We start from the raw sequence: 27792 nt of genomic DNA, 5'->3' as shown, positions 1-27792 counted from the left end.
ACACCCATCGGCTGCGAAGAGCACATTGGTCCCACAATGGTGCATCTTATTCGGCAGGTGCTCACCTGATCCGCTGCTGCGGGAAGGGTATCTTAGCTGGCCGTGTCTCCCGAGGTAAAACCGTGAGCGGAGCCACGTTCGAACCACCGTTCTGCAGCGAGCGTTGGGTGGCCCCAGGGGGCGGGGCACCGTCGGAGGGGGGCAGGATGGGGGAGGGAAGGTCAGTTATTCTAGGGTTAGTGACGGCCACAGGGTGAGGAGTGGAGAAGGCCACAGGCTTGTTACTTCGTGCAAGGGGTCCTGTCCGCTCTACTGTGAGGTTAGTGGCGTGCAGGAGGGGTGGTGCGGACTGGAGGTGAAGGTCCTTGAAGCTCAGCCCCTCCTCGAAGGAGGTCTCACTGGCAGCAGAATGTCTGAGGGATCCTGCTGAGGAATCCCCCTGCACCTCGGGCTTCTGGTCATTAAAGGCCTGAAAGTCAGTGTTGTGGGCAGACAGATGCCCGCCGTGGGGCAAGATGCCTGCCTTTCCTGTTACCCGTCCTTGGCTCTCTTTTATGGTCAAAGGTGGGCATGATGCAGTGGGGAAATTCTCTGCCACGAAAGGTTCCCCTTCCCCAGGAGGCTGTTGTGAAACAAATTCCTCTTCACTGCCTCGCTGCCCCAACAAGAGTTCCTCTCCGTTGGGCCACAGTTCCGAGGCAGATTCTTCTCCCCTAGCAGACTGTTCCAGGGTAGGTTCCTCTCCCCCTCCGGACTGCTTTAACACAGAATCCTCTCCCCCGGCACAGGGCTCCAACACACATGCTACTCCCCCAGTGTGCTGTTCCATTTTCGTCCCAGCTGTTAATAGCTCACTGAACTCTGAAGAGCTGATCCTGGCCTCGAGATGCACAGCCTCGGCCTGCTGGCATCTCCTCTCCGCTTCCGTGGTGAGCGCTTCCATCGAGTCTCTCTGCGCAGAAGGCTCCCCCCCTTCCTTCCCTGCACCATCTTCCTCCTGAGTCTTCAACTCTCCAGGGAACTCCTCCCCGCTTGTCAACGTCCCCTCGCGCTCATTTAATGGGGGGTCAGGCGTGCCCGGCAGACCCTCGATGGCCGTGAGGAAAACCTGCTCTGAACGGTCAGTCTGATCAGGCCAGGCCACGCCGTCTTCCCTTTCGGGAAGTGCCGGCTGTCTCTTCAGACCTGCCAGCAGACTCTCCTCGACCACTGAGACAGTCTCCTCTGAGTTTACACCAGCAGTTGTTTTCATTGCAGCGGGCTGCATTTTGACAAGTTGACATGGCTGGTGGACTTCAATTAGCCCTGAAGATGGAGTTTGCTGAAAAACATCCAATTTGCTTGAATTTCCATCACTGCCAATTGAGACGTCTATTCCCTCTGCAGAGAGTTTCGAAAGACAGGTCTTGTAGTGCTCAAACCCTGTGTTTTCATTTAGGCTCAGCTCAAAGGTCCCACAAGAGGCCTTCCCCTTGGTTACCGCCTCATTTGATGGTCTAACTGGTTCCTCAGCGTCAGACGGTGTGGAGCAAGAGTCAGTCCGTTCAGGATTTACCTCATCAGCAGCTGGGCTGGAGACCACAAGGGAGGCTCTTTGTTCGAACCCTCGGTCTACCTGTTGTTCTGATAACTGCAGAGCTGTCGCCACGCAGCCAAATGGCATCTTTATCTCCTGTCGATCCTCCGGCACGCTGGCCCCATCCCCCTCGGCCGGGCTGGTGTACACAAGCAACCTGGGTGGCTTCGGAGGTGGTGGGCCGGTCAGGTGAGGAATGGCATTCCTTTGGTCCGCACTGATCTGGAGTTGCTCCTCACGGGGCGCGGCTACCTCCTGCGATCTACCTTCTGGTCCACCCTCACACCCTGCACCAACCCTGTCAGGTGGAGAATCTGGGCACGCATCACCTTGGGCCTTGTCTGGGGATGTGGCTACAACCTGCAGCTTACTTTCAGCCTCGCTCACACTCCTGCCCCCCTCCGGCAGCACTGAAGGTATGTCTGCATCACTCTGTCCAGGTCGTTCAGCCAGAATCTCTTCCAGATGATCCGTGAGGTTGGCTTTCGTTTCGAGGCCCCTGTCACCAAAGGTGCTGCTTTGCATCACGGGAGGCATGGCTGGAGGAAAAGCATTCAGTACAGAATGGGTTTTCAAATCTGCATCCACTGTAACTTCACTGTCCCAAATCACACCGGAGGACATGTCATTCTCAGTCCTTGAGCCAGACAAGTTCGTCGGACAGCTGCCACTTTTGGGCCCGGCGTGTACTTGTGCAACCAAAGGACTCGTTTTGACGTTAAGTTCAGCTCTTTGCACCAACGTGCAAACGTGCAGAGGGAATTGCACCAATGAGCTCTTTGCATCACCTCCCTCCAGACTCACTGTTTCAATTTTCCTTGGCACAGCAGAAGCCACTGGAACACTCGAGTTGCCCACTGGCACAGCGCTTGTGGGCATCCATTGTGAGAGCACTTCTCGATCTCTGATCTCAGCATCAAGTCCTGGGGAAAGGAAGGCAGCAGGCTGCTTGGCTACGTCTGGGACTGCTGGTGGACCGGACATAGCTGATGGCTCCAATACGTGGACGCAGCTCGTGCTCGCTGTGGTCACAGCGGATGCCGGTGTAGATGAAGGAGGACTGCAGGGAATCAATTCTTCAGCTGCAGGTACTTCAACGGCTGACCAGCCTCTTTCAGTGGAGCCAGCGGTGCTTGGAGAAGGCATCGATGCATCGGACATCTCTGGAGCCCCAAAGTTTAAACTGGAGAGAGAGGATGTGAATGGAGGAGACTTTAATATCTGGTCAGCTAAGAGGTCCTGAAAGAACGGGTTACTCTGCAGAGAACTGAAGAAAGGGTTTGTAGCTGGCTTTGAGGATGGCACAGGCCCTCCCTCCGCAGTCGCGAACGGGTTAGTGTTAGACGGAGAGTCAGGGTGGGTGGATAACTGAGGAGGAGTTGGAAGGAGGAGAGGCTCAGGAGGAGGATGCATTGGGAAGCAAGGAGAGAACGAGGGAGAATCGGAACTGGTTTCTACCACAGGAGACACTTCCAGGCTGTAGAGGGAAGACAGAAGAGCCCTCCTGGTTAGAACTGCGTCAGGGCCAAACACAACAGTCATAGTTCAACCTTTCTTTCCAGACAATCACAATTCTAATAACTTTCTGTTAAAGAATTTGGCAGTGAAATACCCCTGAACAATCTTTTAGAGCTACGTTTGTAATCACAGCACTGGAATGTAAACTCTTTAAACCATTTTTATAATGCTGTTTACATTGTAAATGAATACTGACATTCCTGTATTTGTGCACATTTTATTCCATGTCTGTTCTCCTAGCTTCACTTTTAGACCACACCACCATCTCAGATGGAGAATTAGGCCATTTGGCCCATTGAGACTGCTCCAGCTTTCTATCTTTCAACCCCATTCTCCTACCTTCACCCCGTAACCTGTAACACCCTGACGTATTGACCTCCTCTTTAACTATATCCAATGACTTGGTATCTAGAGCCGTCTATGGCCACAAATTCCACAGATTCACTGCCCCTGCTTAAGATATCCCTCCTCATCTCTGTTCTAAAGGAACTTCCTTTGAACTAGAGGCTGTGCCCTTTGATCCTAGATAACGTCACTATAGGAAACATGCTCTCTACATCTATTCTATCGAGGCCATCTCAATATTCCATATAACCGTATAACAATCACAGCACGGAAACAGGCCATCTCGGCCCTCCTAGTCCGTGCCGAACTCTTAATCTCACCTAGTCCCACCTACCCACACTCAGCCCATAACCCTCCACTCCTTTCCTGTCCATATACCTATCCAATTTTACCTTAAATGACACAACTGAACTGGCCTCTACTACTTCTACAGGAAGCTCATTCCACACAGCTATCACTCTCTGAGTAAAGAAATACCCCCTCGTGGTTCCCTTAAACTTCTGCCCCCTAACTCTCAGATCATGTCCTCTTGTTTGAATCTCCCCTACCCTCAATGGAAACAGCCTATTCATGTCAACTCTATCTATCCCTCTCAAAATTTTAAATACCTCGATCAAATCCCCCCTCAACCTTCTACGCTCCAATGAATAGAGACCTAACTTGTTCAACCTTTCTCTGTAACTTAAGTGCTGAAACCCAGGTAACATCCTAGTAAATCGTCTCTGCACTCTCTCTAATTTATTGATATCTTTCCTATAATTCGGTGACCAGAACTGTACACAATATTCCAAATTTGGCCTTACCAATGCCTTGTACAATTTTAACATTACATCCCAGCTTCTGTACTCAATGCTCTGATTTATAAAGGCCAGCGTTCCAAAAGCCTTCTTCACCACCCTATCTACATGAGACTCCACCTTCAGGGAACAATGCACTGTTATTCCTAGATCTCTCTGTTCCACTGCATTCCTCAATGCCCTACCATTTGCCCTGTATGTTCTATTTGGATTATTCCTGCCAAAATGTAGAACCTCACACTTCTCAGCATTAAACTCCATCTGCCAATGTTCAGCCCATTCTTCTAACCGGCACAAATCTCCCTGCAAGCTTTGAAAATCCACCTCATTATCCACAACACCTCCTACCTTAGTATCATCGGCATACTTACTAATCCAATTTACCACCCCATCATCCAGATCATTTATGTATATTACAAACAACATTGGGCCCAAAACAGATCCCTGAGGCACCCCGCTAGTCACTGGCGTCCATCCCGATAAACAATTATCCACCACTACTCTCTGGCATCTCCCATCTCGCCACTGTTGAATCCATTTTATTACTCCAGCATTAATATCTAACGACTGAACCTTCTTAACTAACCTTCCATGTGGAACTTTGTCAAAGGCTTTGCTGAAGTCTATATAGACTACATCCACTGCCTTACCCTCATCAACATTCCTCGTAACTTCTTCAAAAAATTCAATAAGGTTTGTCAAACATGACCTTCCACGCACAAATCCATGCTGGCTACTCCTAATCAGATCCTGTCTATCCAGATAATTATAAATACTATCTCTAAGAATACTTTCCATTAATTTACCCGCCACTGATGTCAAACTGACAGGTCTATAATTGCTAGGCTTACTTCTAGAACCCTTTTTAAACAATGGAACCACATGAGCAATACGCCAATCCTCCGGCACAATCCCCATTTCTAATGACATCTGAAAGATCTCCGTCAGAGCTCCTGCTATCCCTACACAAACTTCCCTCAAGGTCCTGGGGAATATCCTGTCAGGACCCGGAGATTTATCCACTTTTAAATTTCTTAAAGGCGCCAGTACTTCCACCTCGTTAATGGTCATAGGTTCCATAACTTCCTTACTTGTTTCCCACACCTTACACAATTCAATATCCTTCCCCTTAGTGAATACCGAAGAGAAGAAATCATTCAAAATCTCTCCCATCTCCCTCGGCTCCACACATAGCTGACCACTCTGATTCTCTAAGGGGCCAATTTTATTCCTCACTATCCTCTTGCTTTTAATATAACTGTAGAAACCTTTCGGATTTACTTTCACCTTATTTGCCAAACCAACCTCGTATCTTCTTTTAGCTTTTCTAATCTCTTTCTTAAGATTCCTTTTACATTCTTTATATTCCTCAAGCAATTCCTTTACTCCATGCTGCCTATATCTATTGTAGACATCCCTCTTTTTCCGAACCAAGTTTCTAATATCCCTTGAAAACTATGGTGCTTTCAAACCTTTAACCTTTCCTTTCACCCTAACAGGAACATAAAGATTCTGTACCCTCATTATTTCACCCTTAAATGACCTCCATTTCTCTACTACATCCTTCCCATAAAACAACTTGACCCAATCCACTCTCTCCTCAAAGTTAACCTTTCTCCAATCAAAAATCTCAACTCTAGGTCCAGTCCTGTCCTTCTCGAAAGGTATATTATCGTATAAAATTCCTTATTTTTTATAATAGTTGAATATTGTTCTCTTTTGTTGCACGCCTCACCAACAAACCACAGCATTCACATAAATGTTTATGCAAGGCCATGGGAGCAGGTGGTGGATGGTCGTATGAGCAGCTGGTACATATCGCAAGTCCTGGTTATGACACCAGGGCATCAGGGCAGACAATTTCTGAAGAGACTGCCTTATGGTCTGTGTCCTGACGAAGGGTCTCGGCCCGAAACGTTGACTGTTCGTTTCAATGGATGCTGCCTGACCTGCTGAGTTCCTCCAGCTTGTTCATACGTGTTGATTTGACCACAGCATCTACAGTGTACTTTGTGTTTATTAGTTTCTGAAGAGTATTGACAATGGCTGGGGTTTACCCATCTTGTAAAGACACTGCCCAGAAGAAGGCAACAGCAAACCATTTCTGTAGAAAAATTTGCCAAGGTCAGTCCTGGTCATGGAAAGACCGCGATTGCCCATGACATATGACATGGTGCATAATGAACGAACGAACGAACAAGCTCAAACACAGACCGCAACAATCAATACAGTAGAGGGGAGGCTCTTCAGCCCACAACATTGTGCCGATCTTGATGCCAATTTAAACTAAATGCCCTCCTCCCATCTATCATCCATATCCCTCCATTCCCTTCAGAGTCATGTGTTTTAAGAGCCTGTAAAACTCCACCAATATTACCCTGGTAACACATTCCAGGGACCTACCACTCCCTATGTAAAAAAAAATGCCTTTAAGGCCTCCCCCTTCTAACCTTAAAAGCACATCCTCTGGTGTTTGGCATTTGGTGTTTAACAAATTGCACAACATATACTGGCGGCATTAAACCAGATTCTCATTCTGATTCTACCCTGGGGAAAAGATTCTGTTTGTCGACCCTCTCGTAAGTTTTGAAGACCTCTTTCAGGTTCCGTTTCCGTTCTGGTTCAGGTTTTCAGGGTCTCAAGAGAACAGCCAAAGGTTATCCAACCCCTCGTGATCACTTCTGTTCTCTAATCCAGGCAGCATCCCGGTGAACCTGTTCTGCACCCCCTCCAAAGCCTCCATGTCCTTCCTGTAATAGTGTGACCCAGAACTGCAAGCGTTTCCAGTTGGAGGTAAACTACTGTTGCTTCAAAATACTGTGGACCATAAGATCATAAGGATATAAGAACAGAAATAGGCTATTTGGCCCATCAAGTCTGTTCTGCCATTCAATTAGGCCCTTCCAGCCACATGACCCAGCAGTCCACCGACTTAACCCGAGCCTAATCACAGGACAATTTACAATGACCAACTAACCTACCAACCGGAGGTGGGAGGAAACCCACACGGTTATGGGGAGAACGTCCAAATTTCTTACAGGCAGTAGTGGGAATTGAACCTGGGTTGTCTGCACTGTAAAGCTTTCTGCTAACCAGTAAGCTAGCGTGCCATGCTGAGAGGGATTTATTATCCCTTTCAGCCTCATTCTCCTACTTCTCCCTGTAATCTTTGACACCCTTACTAATTGAGAACCTATCAATCTCTGCTTTAAACATACCAATGACTTGGCCTCCACAGGCACTGAATTCCGCAAATGCCACTGTTTCCAAATCTTCTAAGCCCGTGGTAATTGGTTTATTGATATCATAAGCAGTGAAAAGCTTTGGTTTGCATACCAGACAGATCGCCTGAAATGTCGACTGTACTCTTTTCTATATATACTGCCTGACCTGCTGAGTTCCTTCAGCATTTTGTGCATGTTCCTTGGATTTCCAACACCTGCAGATTTTCTCTTGTTTGTAAGTAAACTGAGGGAGTACAGAAGGAAACCAAAACAGCTTACAGCATCAGAAACTTAAGAGATTCTGCAGATGCTGGAAATCCAGAGCAACACACACAAAATGCCGGAGGAACTTAGCAGGTCAGGCAGAACAGTCGACATTTCGAGCTGAAACCTTTCATCAAGTCTCCTGCTGATAGCCCTAGTGCAGGGTCTTGACCCCAAACGTCATCTGTTTATTCCCCTCCATAGATCCTACCTGACCTGCTAAGTTCCTCAAGATTACCATGGTATCTGCATCTCACTGTAGTTCATAAACACAAAAAAGTCCACAGATGCTGGAAATCCAGAGCAACGCACGCACAATGTTGGAGGGACTCAGCAGGTCAGCCAGTATCTATGCTGGATACTGATAGGAGGAGCCAAGTGGGTAGGAAAGATAAAGGGCTAGAGTGGAAGGATTCTGATAGGAGAGGAGAGTGGACCATGGGAGAAAGGTAAGGAGGAGGGGACCCAGGGGGAGGTAAGAGGCCAGAATGGGAAATAAAAGAAGAGGAGAGGGGAGGGATATAATTTTTTAGTGGAAGGAGGAATCAGTAATCATGCCAGCAGGTTAGAGGGTACCCAAACAGAAGTTGTTGCCCCTGCATCCTGAGGATGGCTTGCAGGATATAGTATACAGTTATAGAGGAATTGCACTGCAGGTAGAAATGCAAGGTACAATAGCCATCACAAGGTAGATTAAGTGATCAGTTCATCTTTAGTACACAAGAGGGTCGTTCAAGTGTCTGATAAACAGTGGGATAGAAGCCAACTGCTGAACAAGGAGGGGGGTGCACTCAAATTTTCGTAGCTACTGCCTGAGGAAGGGGGGAGAAGAGGGAATGTTGGTCTCCCATAATGCTGGGTGCTTTGCTGAGGCAGTGAGATGTTGGTCAGAGTCCACGGAAGGGAGGTTGGTTTCCATGATGGACAGGGGCTGCATTCTTCGCTTTGCCCCTTTGGGAGGCCACGTTATTCACAAGCTTGACTCTTGAAGCTGGCTTCTGAGCTCTTCCCAGGAAAGAGACTTCCAGGCAGACGGGAAAAAATTCAAGGATAGTTGGGAAAAATTGCCACATTCCCAGTGAATTCTCGAGATTCCTCACTAACTCAAAGCGGAGGAGGAACATTCTGGAGAGTGCAGAAAATCTCGGAGACCATAAAACCAAAAGGCATGGGAGCAGAATTAAGCCTTTCAGCCCTTCAAGTCTGCTCCACCACTCCATTATGGCTGATTTATTATCCCTCTCAACCTCATTCTTCCACCTTCTCCTCATAACCTTTGACACCCCCACTAATCAAGAACCTATCAAACTCTGCTTTAAATATACTCAATGACTCGGCCTCCACTGCCATCTGTGGCAATGAATTCCTCAGATTCACCATCTCTGGCTAAAAAAAATTCTTCCTCATCTCTGTTCTAAATGACTGTCCCTCCATTCTGAGTCTGTGTTGTTTGGTCCAAGACTCTCCCACTATTGGATACCTCTGATATAAGAATGCAAGAACATAAGAAATGGGAACAGGAGTCGGCCATCTGGCCCGTCGAGCCTGCTCTGCCATTCGATAAGGTCATGGCCGATCTGGCCATGGACTCATCTCCAGCACGCATAGGCCCCGAGCGATCAAACACTCTCGTGTGTTAACACTTTCAGTTCTGGAATATTTTTCCTGGACCTTCTCTGGACCCTCTCCAATGCCAGCACATCTCTTCTTAGATAACAGGTCCAAAACTGCCCACAGTCCTCAGCACTGCATCTTTACTTTTCAGTTCTAATCCAATATAATCTAGTTTGACTATAGAAAAGGATCTTGTCGATTGTAGGGATGAACTACAGCGGATTGAAAAGCTTAACCATATAGACATTAAAAAAGAGGATATACTGGAGCTTTTGGAAAGCATCAAGTTCGATAAGTCTCTGGGACCGGATGAGATGTACCCCAGACTACTGTGGGAGGTGAGGGAGGAGATTGCTGAGTCTCTGGCAATGGTCTTTGTATCATCAGTTCGGACAGGAGAAGTTCCAGAGGATTGGAGGGATGCGGATGTTGTTCCCTTATTTAAGAAGGGGAGTAGGGATAGCCCAGGAAATTGTAGACCAATGAGTCTTACTTCAGTGGTTGGTAAGTTGATGGAGAAGATCCTGAGAGGCAGGATTCATGAACATTTGGAGAGGCATAATATGATTAGGAATAGTCAGCATGGCTTTGTGAAAGGCAGGTCGTGCCTTACGAGCCTGATTGAATTTTTTGAGGATGTGACTAAACATATTGATGAGGGTAGAGCAGTAGATGTAGTGTATATGGATTTCAGCAAGGCATTTGATAAGGTACCCCATGCAAGGCTTATTGAGAAAGTAAGGAGGCATGGGATCCACGGGGACATTGCTTTGTGGATCCAGAACTGGCTTGCCCACAAAAGGCAGAGTGTTTATAGACAAGTCATATTTAGCATGACCGGTGACCAGTGGGGTGGCTCAGGGATCTGTTCTGGGACCCTTACTCTTCGTGATTTTTATAAATGACCTGGATGAGGAAGTGGAGGGATGGGTTATTAAGTTTGCTGATGACACAAAAGTTGGAGGTGTTGTGGATAGTGTGGAGGGCCATCAGAGATTACAGCAGGACATCGATAAGATGCAAAACTGGGCAGAGAAGTGGCAGATGGAGTTCAGCCCAGATAAGTGTGAAGTAGTTCATTTTGGTAGGTCAAATATGATTGCAGAATATAGTATTAATGGTAAGACGATTGGCAGTGTGGAGGATCAGAGGGATCTTGGGGTCTGAGTCCACAGGACACTCAAAGCTGCTGTGCAGGTTGACTCTGTGGTTATGAAGGCATATGGTGCATTGGCCTTCATCAATCGTGGGATTGAGTTCAAGAGCCGAGAGGTAAAGTTACAGCTATATAGGACCCTGGTCAGACCCCACTTGGAGTACTGTGTTCAGTTCTGGTTGCCTTGCTACAGGAAGGATGTAGAAACCATTGAAAGGGTGCAGAGAAGATTTACAAGGATGTTGCCTGGATTGGGGAGCATGCCTTAAGAGAATAGGTTGAGTGAGCTCGGCCTTTTCTCCTTGGAGCGATGGAGGATGAGGGGTGACCTGATAGAGGTGTATAAGATGATGAGAGGCATTGATCGTGTGGATAGTCAGAGGCTTTTTCCCAGGGCTGAAATGGTTGCCACAAGAGGACAGGGGTTTAAGGTGCTGGGGAGTAGGTACAGAGGAGATGTCAGGGGTAAGTTTTTTTACTCAGGGAGTGGTGAGTGCGTGGAATGGGCAGCCGGTGATGATGGTGGGGTCAGATACAACAGGGTCTTTTAAGAGACTCCTGGAGAGGTACACGCAGCTTAAAAAAATAGAGGACTATGGGTAACCCTAGGTAATTTCTAAAGTAAGTACATGTTCTGCACAGCTTTGTGGGCTGAACGACCTGTATTGTGTTGGAGGTTTTCTATGTTTCTAAATTAAATTATTAACGTAAAAACAAACATGAGGTAGTGTACATGGGTCTGTTGCATTTTATTCTAGTGGATAAGGAAGGAGAACGAGGAATAAATCAGTTATGATCCAACACTGGTCAGATTATCCTGCCGCTTAGGGGCCTGTTTGTTTTTCTTCCCTGTCTGAATCACTTACCAGAAATATGGTTCAAGACTGCTGGAAGCGGAGAAAGCCAAAACACATCCAGCTCTTCCTCTTTCACTGTCTCAATGCCATCTCCACAGCCCCTTCAATCTCTAAAATACAACCCGGCTTCACAAACTCTCATCTTCCCAATCACTGGCCTTAATCCTGCCAAGGTGGTGCCAGCATATATCACTCCTTCAGTCAACATCTTCCAGATAGTCTACAAAGCGACCTATTATACTTCTTTTATGTCTGTTTTTCATCTTAATTGTGTTTCTGGAACTGTTAGAGTCTGGGATTTACAGAATGGAGATTGATTGATTGATTGATCCAATGCTTTGCTATCTCCGAGAAAATTTTAGCAATCTCTTACACCACCTCCCAACTTGTCACTCTCCCCTACATCCTTGGGATGATGCTGAGGATATTCTACGAGTCTGTGGTGGCCAGTGCTATCATGTTTGCTGTTGTGTGCTGGGGCAGCAGGCTGAGGGTAGCAGACATCAACAGAATCAACAAACTCATTTGCAAGGCCAGTGATGTTGTGGGGGTGGAACTGGACTCTCTGATGGTGGTGTCTGAAAAGAGGATGCTGTCCAAGTTGCAAGTCATCTTGGACAATGTCTCCCATCCACTCCATAATGTACTGGTTAGGCACAGGAGTACATTCAGCCAGAGACTCATTCCACTGAGATGCAACACTGAGCGTCATAGGAAGTCATTCCTGCCTGTGGCCATCAAACTTTACAACTCCTCCCTCGGAGTGTCAAAGACACCCTGAGCCAATAGGCTGGTCCTGGACTTATTTCCACTTGGCATAATTTACTTATTATTATTTAATTACCTCTGGTTTTATTTTGCTATATTTCTACTCTATTATTGGTTGGTGCGACTGTAACGAACCCGATTTCCCTCGGGATCAATAAAGTCTGTCTGTCTGTCTGTTTGCGAAGATTCATCATGACATCTAAGGCTTTGATAGATTTCTATGGAATGTGTGGTGAAGAGTGTATTAACAGCTTCAATAATAGCCTGGTATGGAAACACCAATGCCTTTGAATAGAATCAACAAACTCAATTTCAGGGATCCTTCATCTCATGTTCTTGAGATTTATTGCTAATTTATTTATTAATATTATTTCTTTATTTTTGTATTTGTACGGCTTGTTGGCTTTTGCACACTGGTTGAGTGCCCAAGTTGGTGCAATCTTTCATTGATTCTATTATGGCTTTATTGAGTATGCCCGCAGGAATCTCAAGGTTGTATATGGTGATGTAATTTGTATTTTGATAATAAATTTACTTTGAACTTTAAAGATACAGCGTGGTAACTGGCCTTGCGCTCTCAACGAGTTCACGTTGGCCAACTGCACCCATATGACTATTTAACCTACTAACGTGCATGTCTTTGGAATGTGGGAGGAAACCGGATCACCCGGAGGAAACCCAGGCATTCATGGTGAGAGTGCAGAAACCCCTTACAGACAGTGGCAGAAATTGAATCCAGGTGTTCCTCGAGCATTTTGTGTATGCTATTCAAGCATCTGCATAATGTCTTGTGTTTGTACTCAATCTCTTCCAACATTCTAGCGTATCCCCATGGTGAACTGCTCTGTTTCCTTCTCTTTTACGTTGCTTTCCCTGAAGCACAGCCTTCAGCTCGACTGTTAATATCATGCAAATAACAATCTGCTGAGAGAGCATCCGTGGGGGAAGAGGAGTTGTCAACATATAGGGTCCTGACGGAAGGTTTTGACCCAAAACTTCAGCAGCTCCTGTCCCTCCACAGATGTTGCCTGACTCACTGAGTTCCTCCAGCGTCTGCTGTCTCATGTGTCTCAGTAAAGCCAAGTTCCAGATTCTATAATTCATTTTTATTGAAGTTTCTGATGGATTTACTACAGAGAACAGAACAGCGAGCCAGACCATTGTTCTAATCCTGATGCCATTTGATTTTACATCTTCGTCTAGTGCATCATCCATTTCCCTCTGTTCCCTTTATTGTCATCTGCCCATCTAACAGCTCCTTAAACACCACAACACTATCTGCTTCCAATCCTACCCTGGTAAGCCATTCCCGTCACCTACCTGTCTGTGTAAAAACCTCACCCCTCATGCTGCCTTTAAAATTTCATCCTCTAACCTTAAAAGCACGCGCTGTAGTTGGAATGATTTGAAGCATCATCAAATATTCTAGCAATTTCTACACAAATGTACCATGAAGAGCATTCTGACTGGCTGCATCAAGACTGCTCTGAGTCAGCTATGGAGGCCCCATTGCACAGGATCGCAAGATGCTGCAGAGGGACACAGGCTCAGCCATTTCTGTCTTCTTCTGTTCCTTGTCCAGTATTACTATGTCTGGTTGGTCGGCCAGTACCTGCTTACCAGTCTGTATTTGGAAGTCCCAAGGGATCTTAGCTCTGTCATTCTCCACGACCTTCTCGCGTGTTTCCCATTTGGACTTGGAGTGTCCAATCCATACTCAGAATAGATGTTCCCGTACACAATTCCTGCAACTTGGTTGTGCTGTTCCTGGCTGCACCTTGCACCCTGCTACTACGTGCTGGATTCCTTGCCCAGAATATATCTTGGGTCTTGCCTGGTGTGATAGACCCCTGCTTCTATTGCTCTTGTGCTCAACACCTGTTCTTGCGCAGCCATGAGCAGTGCGTCTGTGCTGTCCCTCAGCCCTGCCACTTCCAGCAGTGGGGACAGTACATTCCACATTTGATGGTCACTTGCGCTGTTAGCTTTGAGTTTACTTCCAGCATTGTCCTTCAACAGCCCGCTGAGTTCTTGACCAAGGTCCTTAATGTTTTGTTGACCGTGTACAGAGGCAGGCATTCCAAGACCCACGTGTAGGGCATTGAGTCGTGTGCATCCTGGTGGTCGAGCCAGGCTGTGTTTAGGTTGGTTTGCCTGGTCTTGGAGTCTTGCGTGACTGCTTTGTCTACCAGTAGTTGGAGCTTGGAACCTCGGAGCAGGTTCAGGAATTTACACCCATCTTCCCTCAGCTTGGTGGCTATGATGCTTCCATGTTAGCGGGCAGGTGATAGGCCAGTAGTTTGGTGCTGTTGATCCTTTGTGAGGAGCTTTCATTCTGAGTTTTGTCCTTCCTCGAGTTGGCCAGTCAGGGCAGGAGCCTGCTTCAAGCAGCTGGTTTATTTGAGCTGCCAGCCTTGTTTGTAATACTGTCAGTTTCTTCAGCCAACAGGCAAGGACCTGGTGATGTCCAGCTCTTCATACTTGCTGGACATCTGCTGCTGTGATGGTGACTGGTTCTTCCTCTAGGTGGTTACAGAGGCTCGCTTGTACATCTTTCAGACATTGGTGTTATGCAATGCTTCTCTCTCCCACACGGACATTCTGCAATTGCTGGGAATCAAATGAGCTTGTCTGGTGTCCCAGGGCTGGGTGTGTCTGTATCTGTGCCACCCTGTGCCCCTGGCACTCCTTCCCTGCCGTCTGTCACACCCTCCCATGGCATTCCTTTGCCATTCCCAACATCCTTTGCTCCAACCAGATCTACAAACTCACTCTCTACTCCATGTTGACAATACAGTACTGTGCAAAAGTCATAGGACCCTAGTTACATATACTGTATGTGGCTAAGACTTTTGCACAGTACTGTACATATAATATATAATTTATAACATTTAGTTCAAATACATTCTTAAAGCAATTTATAGTTGTTTTTAACATCTTACACTGTACTGCAGACACAAAACAACAAACTTCATGACATACGTCTGTGATAATAAACCTTATTCTGATTAAGAGTGAATTTTCTTCTATTGATATCCCCAACTTTTTATCTCCTTCCCACCCTTCCACGACACTATTCAGATAAATTTTCCACAAGAACAAAATACTATTGGCCACTTCCTGTTAGGAAAGGATATCCTGGTTGTGTCCCAGAGAGATTCACCAGGCTAATTCTTGGGATGGGAGACGTGGCCTATCAAATGTGCTTAAAGAAGGTATGTCAATAGCCTTTGACGTTTGGAAGAAAGCACAAAAACATAGATGCTGTGGGTGTTTGATTTTTCTCTAGAGCAGGGGTTCCCAACCTGGGGTCCAAGGACCCTTTGCTTACTGGTATTGGCCCGTGGCATGAAAAGTTTGGGAACCCCTGCGCTAGAGGGAGAGTCTAAAATGGATAGGACAAGATCAGGTATAGTCACTTAAGAACATTGAACTTAATAGCACAGTACAGACCCTTTGGCTCATGATGTTGTGCTGATTTTAACAAACTCTAAGATCAATCTGGCCCTCCATTTTTCTATTATCCAGAGTTGTTTAAATGTCCCTAATGTATATGTCTCTATCACCTCTCTTGGCAGGGTGTTCCACACACCCTCCACTCTCTGTCTAAAGAACCCACCTCTGACATTCCCCTATACTTTCCTCCAATCACCTTACAATTATGCCTCCTTGTGCTAGTCATTTCCACCCAGGGAAAAAAGGTCTCTGACTGCCCACTTGATCTATGGCTCATATCATCTTGTATGCCTCCATCGAGTCACCTCTCATCTTCCTTCACTCTAAAGAGAAAAGTTCTAGCTCACTTAACCTATCCTCATAAGGCATGCTCTCTAATCCAGGCAGCATGCTGACAAATCTCCTCTGCACTTTCTCTAAAGCTTCCAGATCCTTCCCATAATGAAGTGACCAGAACTAAACATGACATGCCAAGTGTGGTCTAAGCTTGGAAATAATATATTGAAAGTTACACTATTGTTTTTGAACGAGATCTGATAAATCTGAAGGATCAAATCTTCTACTCTCAGTCAACAATGAACACAACTGACCTCTCCCACAAAGATATTTAATCATATTTGCAATTTACCCAGAACGCTAATGAGTTCACTGACCTTGGTTTGTGATTGGCCTCCTTCTGAAACCATCCACTGGGTTTTGTTTTTTCAGCCAACGAACTGCTTTTCCTCACAGGAGATGGTGTCCGGGATCGTCTGGCCTCAGAGTCCTTGCTGTCACTTCCGAACAGAAGGATGCCACTCCTCTTGGCTTGGGGTGGGGCGCTGTTTATCATGGGCTCCACGGTGGAAATAATAGGAGCAGCGATGTGCACCGGCTTGGTCCCTTGCACACTTCCACCCGCCTCCTTCTTCCGGCCCTTTGCTCCCAGGTCCTGAACCTCATCATTCACCGTGATGACCGGGGGCGCCATCTTGAACTCCGGATTCTCCCCATCGCCCGCATCCCCCTGCTTCTTATTAGGTTCCGTGAATGAATTCCGCCGCCAAGGTTCCCCAGCCTTTGTGGTGACACTCTGGAAGGAACGGGACAGAGGGGAAGACTTTGGGAATAAACCGGAGGCGGAATTTGAGGAATGCTCTTCGCTGTAGATGTGACTACCGTTGATGCAGACCAGTGATCTGGAGATGGGACTTGTCTTGGGAGCCAAGTGATCCATATTGCTTATGAGTGCCTGGTTCACCTCATCACTGAGCGCTCTCTTGTGTGTCAGGACCTTGGCTAAGGATGGATTGGTGTCTACTGTATAAGAAAAGGGAACACAATGACCAATTTCTGGTTAGACACTGGCAAATTTCTTAGTTTAGTTTGGTCAGTCACAACGGCCAGCACCCATCCCATCATGTTGAGAAAGCTCATCAATGCCTTTACTTCCCTGGGAGGCTAAAGAAATTTGGCATCTCACCTTTGACCTTCATTAATTTTTAAATTGTTGCACCATAGAAAGCATCCTCTCTGGATGCATCATGGCTTGATAGAGTAACTGCCCCTGCACGTGACACAAGAAACTACAGCGAGTTGTGGAAACAGCTCAGAGTAACACAGGAACCAAGCTCCCTGGGAAAAGTCCTCTGGCTATCCAATTGATCTATGCCTCTTATCATCTAGGACACCTCTATCAAGTCACCTCTCCTTGGCTCCCAAGAGAAAAGCCCTAGCTTGCTCAACCTATCCTCATAAGGCATGCTCTCTAATCCAGGCAACATCCTGGTGAATCTCCTAGGCTCTCTCTTCTAAAGCTTCCACATTCTTCCTATAATGGAGTGACCAGCACTGCACACACCGCTCCATGTATGGCCTGACCGAAGTTTTATATGTCTGCAACATAACTACCTGTCTCCTGTCACGAACAGTGGAGGCAAGCATGCCATATGCTTCCTTTGCCACCTTATCTACAAACATGACCACCTTCAGTACCTGAGTAAAGCGTATTCCATGCTGCCATCAACTACCTATTCACATTAATCCCATTGTGTTCTTAATCTCTCCATAGTCCTATCAACTTACCCCATGTTCGATCACTCACTTGCGCATAAAATAAAGGGACAGAATTAAGCCATTTGGCCCATTGAATCTGTTTTGTCATTATAGCTGACTTATTATTTCCCTCAACCTCACTCTCCTGCATTCTCCCCATAGACTTTGACACCCTGACTAATCAGGAACCTTTCAACCTCTGCAATAAATAGACTCAGAGACTTGGCCTCCACAGCCATCCAAGGCAATGGATTCCACAGATTCACTACTCCCTGGCTAAAGGAATCCCCTTCATTTCTGTTCTAAAGGGATGTCCCTCTATTCTGAGGCTGTGGCTTCTAATCCTGGACTCCCCCCACGAGAGGAAACATTCTCTCCAGGTCTGCCCTGTCCAGGCCTTTCAAATTAAACAGCCTTGGGATGTGTGACAAAGCTGGAGCACCCAGGGAACGTCACGTGGTGACAGGGAGAACTCCACTCAGTACCCAAGGCCGGAATTGAACTGGGTTCTCTGGTACTGTGAGGCAGTAGTGCTAAAGGTGTACCACTGTTCTGCCACTCAGTGTGGATACTGCCATCCCTTGTGTGCCCCAGAGCATCAGTGCAGAAAGGCATGGGATCTGGAGGAGCAACACTCCATATTCTGTCTGCATAGCCTCCAACTAGATGGCATGAACATCAATTTTTCTAACTTACAGTAATTTCTCCCCTTCTCTCATCTTCAATTTCACGTTCTGGCTTTCCTCGCACCCCTTCCCCTCCTCCTCTCATGGTCCACTCTCCTCTCCCATCAGATTCCTTCCTCTTCAGCTCTTCACCTTTTCACCTACCACCTCCAACTTCACACTTCAACATCTTTCCCCCTCACCTGGTTTCACAGATCATCTGCCAGCTTGGACCCTTTCTCTCCACCCCACTTTATTATCCTGGTTTCTGTTCCCTTCCCTTTGAGTCCTGAAGAAGGATCTCAGCCCGAAACTTCAACTGTTCATTCCCCTCCATGGACACTGCCTGACCTGCTGAGTTTCTCCAGCATTTGTGTGTGTTGCTCTAAATTTCCAATATCTGCAGGATCTCTTGTATTTATGAAGTGGTTGAGGCAGGTGTGTGAAAAACATTTAAAAGGCTCTTAGTTAGGGACATGGGTAGGAAAAGGTCAGAGGGATATGGAGTGAACACAGGCAAATGGGATTAGCTTGGATGGTAATCTTGGTCAGCATGGAACAGATGAGCTGAATAGCATGTTTTTGTAACCGTCCAACTCTATTGAAGATATTAGGGTGCAAGTTGAACCCCTGAAGATTCAACCTGGCTCTGAAGTGGGTTCACCATGCACAAAGTTCAATTCTTTGCTCTCCCAGGACACAACAGCTCACCATTCCTGTGTTGACTGTGGCTGTGATTAGAGTCATAGAAAAGTACAGCACAGAAACAGGCTCCTTGGCCTATCTAGTCTGTGCTGAAGCTTTCAACTGCCTACTCCCAATGACCTGCATTGGGATGCCAGACCTCGCCCTCCATACCCTACCATCCACGTACCTATCCAAACTTCTCTTAAATGTTGAAATTGAGCTCGCACGCACCAGTTGCACAGGCATCTCATTCCACACTCTCACCACCCTCTGAGTGAAGTATTCCCTCATGTTCCCCTTAAACTTTTCACCTTTCACCTTTAACCCATGACCTCTAGTTGGCTTTCCACCCAACTTCAGTGGAAAAAGCCTGCTTGCATTTACACAATCTATACCCCTCATAATTTTGTATACATCTACAATCGTTTGTATTAAATCTCACCACAATTTTCTACGTTCCAAGAAATAAAGTCCTAACCTATTTAATCTTTCCTTATAACTCAGGTCCTCCAGACCCAGCAACATCCTTGTAAATTTTCTCTGTGCTCTGTCAAACTTGTTGACATCTTTCCTGTAGGTAGGTGACCAAAACTGCACACAAAACTCCAAATTAAGCCTCACTAAGGTCTTATACAACTTAACTATAACAACCCATCTCCTGTACCTTGAATTATGAGGGCCAATATGCCAAAAGCCTTGCGACCTTATCTACCTGTGATGCCATGTTCAATGAACTATGGACCGAATAAATGGTTTATGTCAGAGCTGCACTCTGTCACAAAAATCAAATTTAATGATTAAAATCCTAGAAAAGAGGGATTTCTGGAGCTTAGGTACTAGTGGGCTTTCCTAGAAATGAATATTTCTCCAGGCCAGGCTGACTGACTCCTGCCAATATCAACAGTTGCTCTTACCCCACTACCCACACTCACAGACCTTCTTAGCTTCTTGTCTCCTGCACAGAACACACCCTCTGTCCATAATTCTCTGTATTGATGTCAAGCATCAAGAGGAAATAAGCCATCGGTCATCAATGTGGGTGAATTCCAGCCGGACGACAGAGATAGCCATCTCTCAAGCTCACCAGAACCGCAAGGGCAGGGGTCTACAGTCCATACGACATAGGAGCAGAATTAGGGTCATATCCCATCAAGTCTACTCCACCAATTTAAATTGACTGATTTATTTTTTGTCTCAAGCCCATTCCCCTTCCTTCTCCCATAATCTTTAATGCCCTGACTAATCCAGAACCTATCCACCTATCAACCTCCACTTTAAAAATAAAACATAGAACATTATAGCACAGGGTAGGCCCTTCAGCCCACGATGTTGGGCTAACCTTTTAACCTATTCTATGAACATTCTAACCCTTTCCTCTCACATCGACCTCCATTTTTCTATCATCCATGTGCCGATCGATTTCTTCAATGCCCCTGATGTATCTGCCTCTACCACCACCCCAGCAGCACGTACTGAGGCAAGACAGCTTTCCAGAAATGAGGCCTCCTGTTCACAAGACATTGGAGCAGAATTAGACCATTCGGCCCATTGGGTCTGATCTGTCATTCCATCCTGACTGATGAATTATCCCTCTCAACCCCATTTAACTGCCTTTTCCCTGTAACCTTTGGTGTCTCTGCTAAGCAAGAACCTATCAAACTCAGCATTAAATATATCCAATGACTTGGCCTCCTCAGCCATCTGTGGCAATGAATTCCAGAAATTCACCATCTTCTGGCTAAAGAAATTCCTCATCTCTGTTCTAAAGTGACGTCCTTCTATTTTGAGGCAAGGCCCTCTGGTTCTAGACTCTCTCACTATAGGAAATGACCCCTCCACATCCACTCCATCTAGGCCTTTCAACATTCAACAGGTCTCAATGGGATACCTCCTCTTTCTTCTAAACTCCAGTGGTATAGCCCCAGAGCCAAAGGGTCCTCACATGTTAACTCTTTCATTCCTGGGATCATTTTTGTGAACCTCCTGTGGATCCTGTCCAACGCCAGGATATTTTTCTTGTTGAGAGCCCTCAGGATGTTGTGAGTCCATCAAGTCAACTCCAGCAGATACAAGCACAGCCTGTCGAGCTTTTCTTCATGAGACAGAAGTCTGGTAAACCTCTAAACTGCTTTCAACATTGTTTCATCTTTCAAAAGCCATCAGCCTGACATAAGATGTGGTCTCACCAAAGGCCTGTCTATAATTAAAGTTTAGACTACCTTCAAATCCCCTAATTTTAGCCAATAGTTGTGATAATTATTCTAATTACTATGCAATATTTGCATACCAGCCTTTTGTGAATCATGTTCCAGATATTCGGATACCCCTGAGCCCAGAACTGTGTTTCTCACTACTTGAAAGGATTTCTTTGTTTTATTTACAATTCTTCCCTTCCAAACTGGTTACATTAGACTGTCTGATGGTGGAGAGAGTTAGAGGGAACTTCACTCTGTGTCTGACCCCGGGAGTGTGTGATGGGACAGTGTAGAGGGAACTTCGCTCTGTGTCTGACGCCGGGAGTGTGTGATGGGACAGTGTGGAGGGAGCTTCACTCTGTGTCTGACCCCGGGAGTGTGTGATGGGACGGTGTGGAGGGAGCTTCACTCTGTGTCTGACCCCGGGAGTGTGTGATGGGACGGTGTGGAGGGAGCTTCACTCTGTGTCTGACCCTGTGAGTGTGTGATGGGACAGTGTAGAGGGAGCTTCACTCTGTGTCTGACCCCGGGAGTGTGTGATGGGACAGTGTAGAGGAAACTTCACTCTGTTTCTGACCCTGGGAGTGTGTGATGGGACAGTGTAGAGGGAGCTTCACTCTGTGTCTGACCCCGGGAGTGTGTGATGGGACAGTGTGGAGGGAGCTTCACTCTGTGTCTGACCCTGGGAGTGTGTGATGGGACAGTGTAGAGGGAGCTTCACTCTGTGTCTGACCCCGGGAGTGTGTGATGGGACAGTGTGGAGGGAGCTTCACTCTGTGTCTGACCCTGGGAGTGTGTAATGGGATAGTGTGGAGGGAGCTTCACTCTGTGTCTGACCCCAGGAGTGTGTGATGGGACAGTGTAGAGGGAGCTTCACTCTGTGTCTGACCCTGGGAGTGTGTAATGGGATAGTGTGGAGGGAGCTTCACTCTGTGTCTGATCCTGGGAGTGTGTGATGGGACAGTGTAGAGGGAGCTTCACTCTGTGTCTGACCCCGGGAGTGTGTGATGGGACAATGTAGAGGGAGCTTCACTCTGTGTCTGACCCTGGGAGTGTGTGATGGGACAGTGTGGAGGAAACTTCACTCTGTGTCTGACCCTGGGAGTGTGTGATGGGACAGTGTAGAGGAAACTTCACTCTGTGTCTGACCCCGGGAGTGTGTGATGGGACAGTGTAGAGGAAACTTCACTCTGTGTCTGACCCCGGGAGTGTGTGATGGGACAGTGTAGAGGGAGCTTCACTCTGTGTCTGACCCTGGGAGTGTGTGATGGGACAGTGTGGAGGGAACTTCACTCTATGTCTGACCCCGGGAGTGTGTGATGGGACAGTGTAGAGGGAGCTTCACTCTGTGTCTGACCCCGGGGGTGTGTGATGGGACAGTGTGGAGGGAGCTTCACTCTGTGTCTGACCCTGGGAGTGTGTGATGGGACAGTGTGGAGGGAGATTCACTCAGTGTCTGATCCTGGGGGTGTGTGATGAGACAGTGTAGAGGGAGCTTCACTCTGTGTCTGACCCCGGGAGTGTGCGATGGGACGGTGTGGAGGGAGCTTCACTTTGTGTCTGACCCCGGGAGTGTGCGATGGGACGGTGTGGAGGGAGTTTCACTCTGTGTCTGACCCTGGGAGTGTGTGATGGGACAGTGTGGAGGGAGTTTCACTCTGTGTCTGACCCTGGGAGTGTGTGATGGGACAGTGTGGACGGAACTTCACTCTGTGTCTGACCCCGGGAGTGTGTGATGGGACAGTGTAGAGGGAGCTTCACTCTGTGTCTGATCCTGGGAGTGTGTGATGGGACAGTGTGGAGGGAGCTTCACTCTGTGTCTGATCCTGGGAGTGTGTGATGGGACAGTGTAGAGGGAGCTTCACTCTGTGTCTGATCCTGCGAGTGTGTGATGGGACAGTGTGGAGGGAGCTTCACTCTGTGTCTGACCCCGGGAGTGTGTGATGGGACAGTGTAGAGGGAGCTTCACTCTGTGTCTGACCCTGGGAGTGTGTGATGGGACGGTGTGGAGGGAGCTTCACTCTGTGTCTGACCCTGGGAGTGTGTGATGGGACAGTGTAGAGGGAGCTTCACTCTGTGTCTGACCCCGGGAGTGTGTGATGGGATAGTGTAGAGGGAGTTTCACTCTGTGTCTGACCCTGGGAGTGTGTGATGGGACAGTGTAGAGGGAGCTTCACTCTATGTCTGACCCTGGGAGTGTGTGATGGGACAGTGTGGAGGAAACTTCACTCTGTGTCTGACCCTGGGAGTGTGTGATGGGACAGTGTAGAGGGAGCTTCACTCTGTGTCTGACCCCGGGGGTGTGTGATGGGACAGTGTGGAGGAAACTTCACTCTGTGTCTGACCCCGGGAGTGTGTGATGGGACAGTGTGGAGGAAACTTCACTCTGTGTCTGACCCCGGGAGTGTGTGATGGGACAGTGTGGAGGAAACTTCACTCTGTGTCTGACCCCGGGAGTGTGTGATGGGACGGTGTGGAGGGAGTTTCACTCTGTGTCTGACCCCGGGAGTGTGTGATGGGACAGTGTAGAGGGAGATTCACTCTGTGTCTGACCCCGGGAGTGTGTGATGGGACAGTGTAGAGGGAGATTCACTCTGTGTCTGACCCCGGGATGTGTGATGGGGCAGTGTGGAGGGAGCTTCACTCTGTGTCTGACCCCAGGAGTGTGTGTGATGGGACAGTGTAGAGGGAGCTTCACTCTGTGTCTGACCCCAGGAGTGTGTGATGGGACAGTGTAGACGGAGCTTCACTCTGTGTCTGACCCCGGGAGTGTGTGATGGGACAGTGTGGAGGGAGCTTCACTCTGTGTCTGACCCCGGGAGTGTGTGATGGGACAGTGTGGAGGGAGCTTCACTCTGTGTCAGATCCCGGGAGTGTGTGATGGGACAGTGTAGAGGGAGCTTCACTCTGTGTCTGACCCCGGGAGTGTGTGATGGGACAGTGTGGAGGAAACTTCACTCTGTGTCTGACCCCGGGAGTGTGTGATGGGACAGTGTAGAGGGAGCTTCACTCTGTGTCTGACCCCGGGAGTGTGTGATGGGACAGTGTGGAGGGAGCTTCGCTCTGTGTCTGACCCCGGGAGTGTGTGATGGGACAGTGTAGAGGGAGCTTCACTCTGTGTCTGACCCCGGGGGTGTGTGATGGGACAGTGTGGAGGGAGCTTCACTCTGTGTCTGACCCTGGGAGTGTGTGATGGGACAGTGTGGAGGGAGCTTCGCTCTGTGTCTGACCCCGGGAGTGTGTGATGGGACAGTGTAGAGGGAGCTTCACTCTGTGTCTGACCCCGGGGGTGTGTGATGGGACAGTGTGGAGGGAGCTTCACTCTGTGTCTGACCCTGGGAGTGTGTGATGGGACAGTGTGGAGGGAGATTCACTCAGTGTCTGATCCTGGGGGTGTGTGATGAGACAGTGTAGAGGGAGCTTCACTCTGTGTCTGACCCCGGGAGTGTGCGATGGGACGGTGTGGAGGGAGCTTCACTTTGTGTCTGACCCCGGGAGTGTGCGATGGGACGGTGTGGAGGGAGTTTCACTCTGTGTCTGACCCTGGGAGTGTGTGATGGGACAGTGTGGAGGGAGTTTCACTCTGTGTCTGACCCTGGGAGTGTGTGATGGGACAGTGTGGACGGAACTTCACTCTGTGTCTGACCCCGGGAGTGTGTGATGGGACAGTGTAGAGGGAGCTTCACTCTGTGTCTGATCCTGGGAGTGTGTGATGGGACAGTGTAGAGGGAGCTTCACTCTGTGTCTGATCCTGGGAGTGTGTGATGGGACAGTGTGGAGGGAGCTTCACTCTGTGTCTGACCCCGGGAGTGTGTGATGGGACAGTGTAGAGGGAGCTTCACTCTGTGTCTGACCCTGGGAGTGTGTGATGGGACGGTGTGGAGGGAGCTTCACTCTGTGTCTGACCCTGGGAGTGTGTGATGGGACAGTGTAGAGGGAGCTTCACTCTGTGTCTGACCCCGGGAGTGTGTGATGGGATAGTGTAGAGGGAGTTTCACTCTGTGTCTGACCCTGGGAGTGTGTGATGGGACAGTGTAGAGGGAGCTTCACTCTATGTCTGACCCTGGGAGTGTGTGATGGGACAGTGTGGAGGAAACTTCACTCTGTGTCTGACCCTGGGAGTGTGTGCTGGGACAGTGTAGAGGGAGCTTCACTCTGTGTCTGACCCCGGGGGTGTGTGATGGGACAGTGTGGAGGAAACTTCACTCTGTGTCTGACCCCGGGAGTGTGTGATGGGACAGTGTGGAGGAAACTTCACTCTGTGTCTGACCCCGGGAGTGTGTGATGGGACAGTGTGGAGGAAACTTCACTCTGTGTCTGACCCCGGGAGAGTGTGATGGGACGGTGTGGAGGGAGTTTCACTCTGTGTCTGACCCCGGGAGTGTGTGATGGGACAGTGTAGAGGGAGATTCACTCTGTGTCTGACCCCGGGAGTGTGTGATGGGACAGTGTAGAGGGAGATTCACTCTGTGTCTGACCCCGGGATGTGTGATGGGGCAGTGTGGAGGGAGCTTCACTCTGTGTCTGACCCCAGGAGTGTGTGTGATGGGACAGTGTAGAGGGAGCTTCACTCTGTGTCTGACCCCAGGAGTGTGTGATGGGACAGTGTAGAGGGAGCTTCACTCTGTGTCTGACCCCGGGAGTGTGTGATGGGACAGTGTGGAGGGAGCTTCACTCTGTGTCTGACCCCGGGAGTGTGTGATGGGACAGTGTGGAGGGAGCTTCACTCTGTGTCTGACCCTGGGAGTGTGTGATGGGACAGTGTAGAGGAAACTTCTCTCTGTGTCTGATCCCGGGAGTGTGTGATGGGACAGTGTAGAGGAAACTTCACTCTGTGTCTGACCCTGGGAGTGTGTGATGGGACAGTGTAGAGGGAGCTTCACTCAGTGTCTGACCCCGGGAGTGTGTGATGGGACAGTGTAGAGGAAACTTCACTCTGTGTCTGACCCTGGGAGTGTGTGATGGGACAGTGTGGAGGGAGCTTCACTCTGTGTCTGATCCCGGGAGTGTGTGATGGGACAGTGTAGAGGGAGCTTCACTCTGTGTCTGACCCTGGGAGTGTGTGATGGGACAGTGTAGAGGAAACTTCACTCTGTTTCTGACCCTGGGAGTGTGTGATGGGACAGTGTGGAGGGAGCTTCACTCTGTGTCTGATCCCGGGAGTGTGTGATGGGACAGTGTAGAGGGAGCTTCACTCTGTGTCTGACCCTGGGAGTGTGTGATGGGACAGTGTAGAGGAAACTTCACTCTGTGTCTGACCCCGGGAGTGTGTGATGGGACAGTGTGGAGGGAGCTTCACTCTGTGTCTGATCCCGGGAGTGTGTGATGGGACAGTGTGGAGGGAGCTTCACTCTGTGTCTGATCCCGGGAGTGTGTGATGGGACAGTGTGGAGTGAGTTTCACTCTATGTCTGACCCTGGGAGTGTGTGATGGGACAGTGTGGAGGGAGTTTCACTCTGTGTCTGACCCCGGGAGTGTGTGATGGGACAGTGTGGAGTGAGTTTCACTCTGTGTCTGACCCTGGGAGTGTGTGATGGGACAGTGTGGAGGGAGTTTCACTCTGTGTCTGACCCCGGGAGTGTGTGATGGGACAGTGTGGAGGGAGTTTCACTCTGTGTCTGACCCTGGGAGTGTGTGATGGGACAGTGTGGAGGGAGTTTCACTCTGTGTCTGACCCCGGGAGTGTGTGATGGGACAGTGTGGACGGAACTTCACTCTGTGTCTGACCCCGGGAGTGTGTGATGGGACAGTGTAGAGGGAGCTTCACTCTGTGTCTGATCCTGGGAGTGTGTGATGGGACAGTGTGGAGGGAGCTTCACTCTGTGTCTGACCCCGGGAGTGTGTGATGGGACAGTGTAGAGGGAGCTTCACTCTGTGTCTGACCCTGGGAGTGTGTGATGGGACGGTGTGGAGGGAGCTTCACTCTGTGTCTGACCCTGGGAGTGTGTGATGGGACAGTGTAGAGGGAGCTTCACTCTGTGTCTGACCCCGGGAGTGTGTGATGGGATAGTGTAGAGGGAGTTTCACTCTGTGTCTGACCCTGGGATTGTGTGATGGGACAGTGTAGAGGGAGCTTCACTCTATGTCTGACCCTGGGAGTGTGTGATGGGACAGTGTGGAGGAAACTTCACTCTGTGTCTGACCCTGGGAGTGTGTGATGGGACAGTGTAGAGGGAGCTTCACTCTGTGTCTGACCCCAGGGGTGTGTGATGGGACAGTGTGGAGGAAACTTCACTCTGTGTCTGACCCCGGGAGTGTGTGATGGGACAGTGTGGAGGAAACTTCACTCTGTGTCTGACCCCGGGAGTGTGTGATGGGACAGTGTGGAGGAAACTTCACTCTGTGTCTGACCCCGGGAGTGTGTGATGGGACGGTGTGGAGGGAGTTTCACTCTGTGTCTGACCCCGGGAGTGTGTGATGGGACAGTGTAGAGGGAGATTCACTCTGTGTCTGACCCCGGGAGTGTGTGATGGGACAGTGTAGAGGGAGATTCACTCTGTGTCTGACCCCGGGATGTGTGATGGGGCAGTGTGGAGGGAGCTTCACTCTGTGTCTGACCCCAGGAGTGTGTGTGATGGGACAGTGTAGAGGGAGCTTCACTCTGTGTCTGACCCCAGGAGTGTGTGATGGGACAGT

At 48.6% G+C, this 27792-nt stretch overlaps 1 protein-coding gene across 3 annotated transcripts in view; it reads right to left on the bottom strand.

Moving 5' to 3' along the window:
• LOC132391966 (rab11 family-interacting protein 1-like) overlaps positions 1-27792 on the bottom strand; it is a 102882-nt gene that overhangs the window by 11766 nt on the left and 63324 nt on the right. For all 3 annotated transcript variants that reach the window (XM_059965792.1, XM_059965795.1, XM_059965794.1), the window contains exons 3-4: positions 16229-16874; positions 66-2759 (exon numbers count right to left, since the gene is read on the bottom strand). In XM_059965792.1, coding sequence (XP_059821775.1) covers positions 66-2759; positions 16229-16874 — 3340 coding nt within the window. The remainder of the gene's footprint in view (positions 1-65; positions 2760-16228; positions 16875-27792) is intronic.

The sequence above is a fragment of the Hypanus sabinus genome, chromosome 3 (genome assembly GCF_030144855.1).
Source record: "Hypanus sabinus isolate sHypSab1 chromosome 3, sHypSab1.hap1, whole genome shotgun sequence".
In the NCBI taxonomy this organism is placed as follows: Eukaryota; Metazoa; Chordata; class Chondrichthyes; order Myliobatiformes; family Dasyatidae; genus Hypanus; species Hypanus sabinus.
The sequence above is the reverse complement of the archived record's forward strand: the minus strand, read 5'-3'. Positions and strand labels throughout refer to the sequence as shown.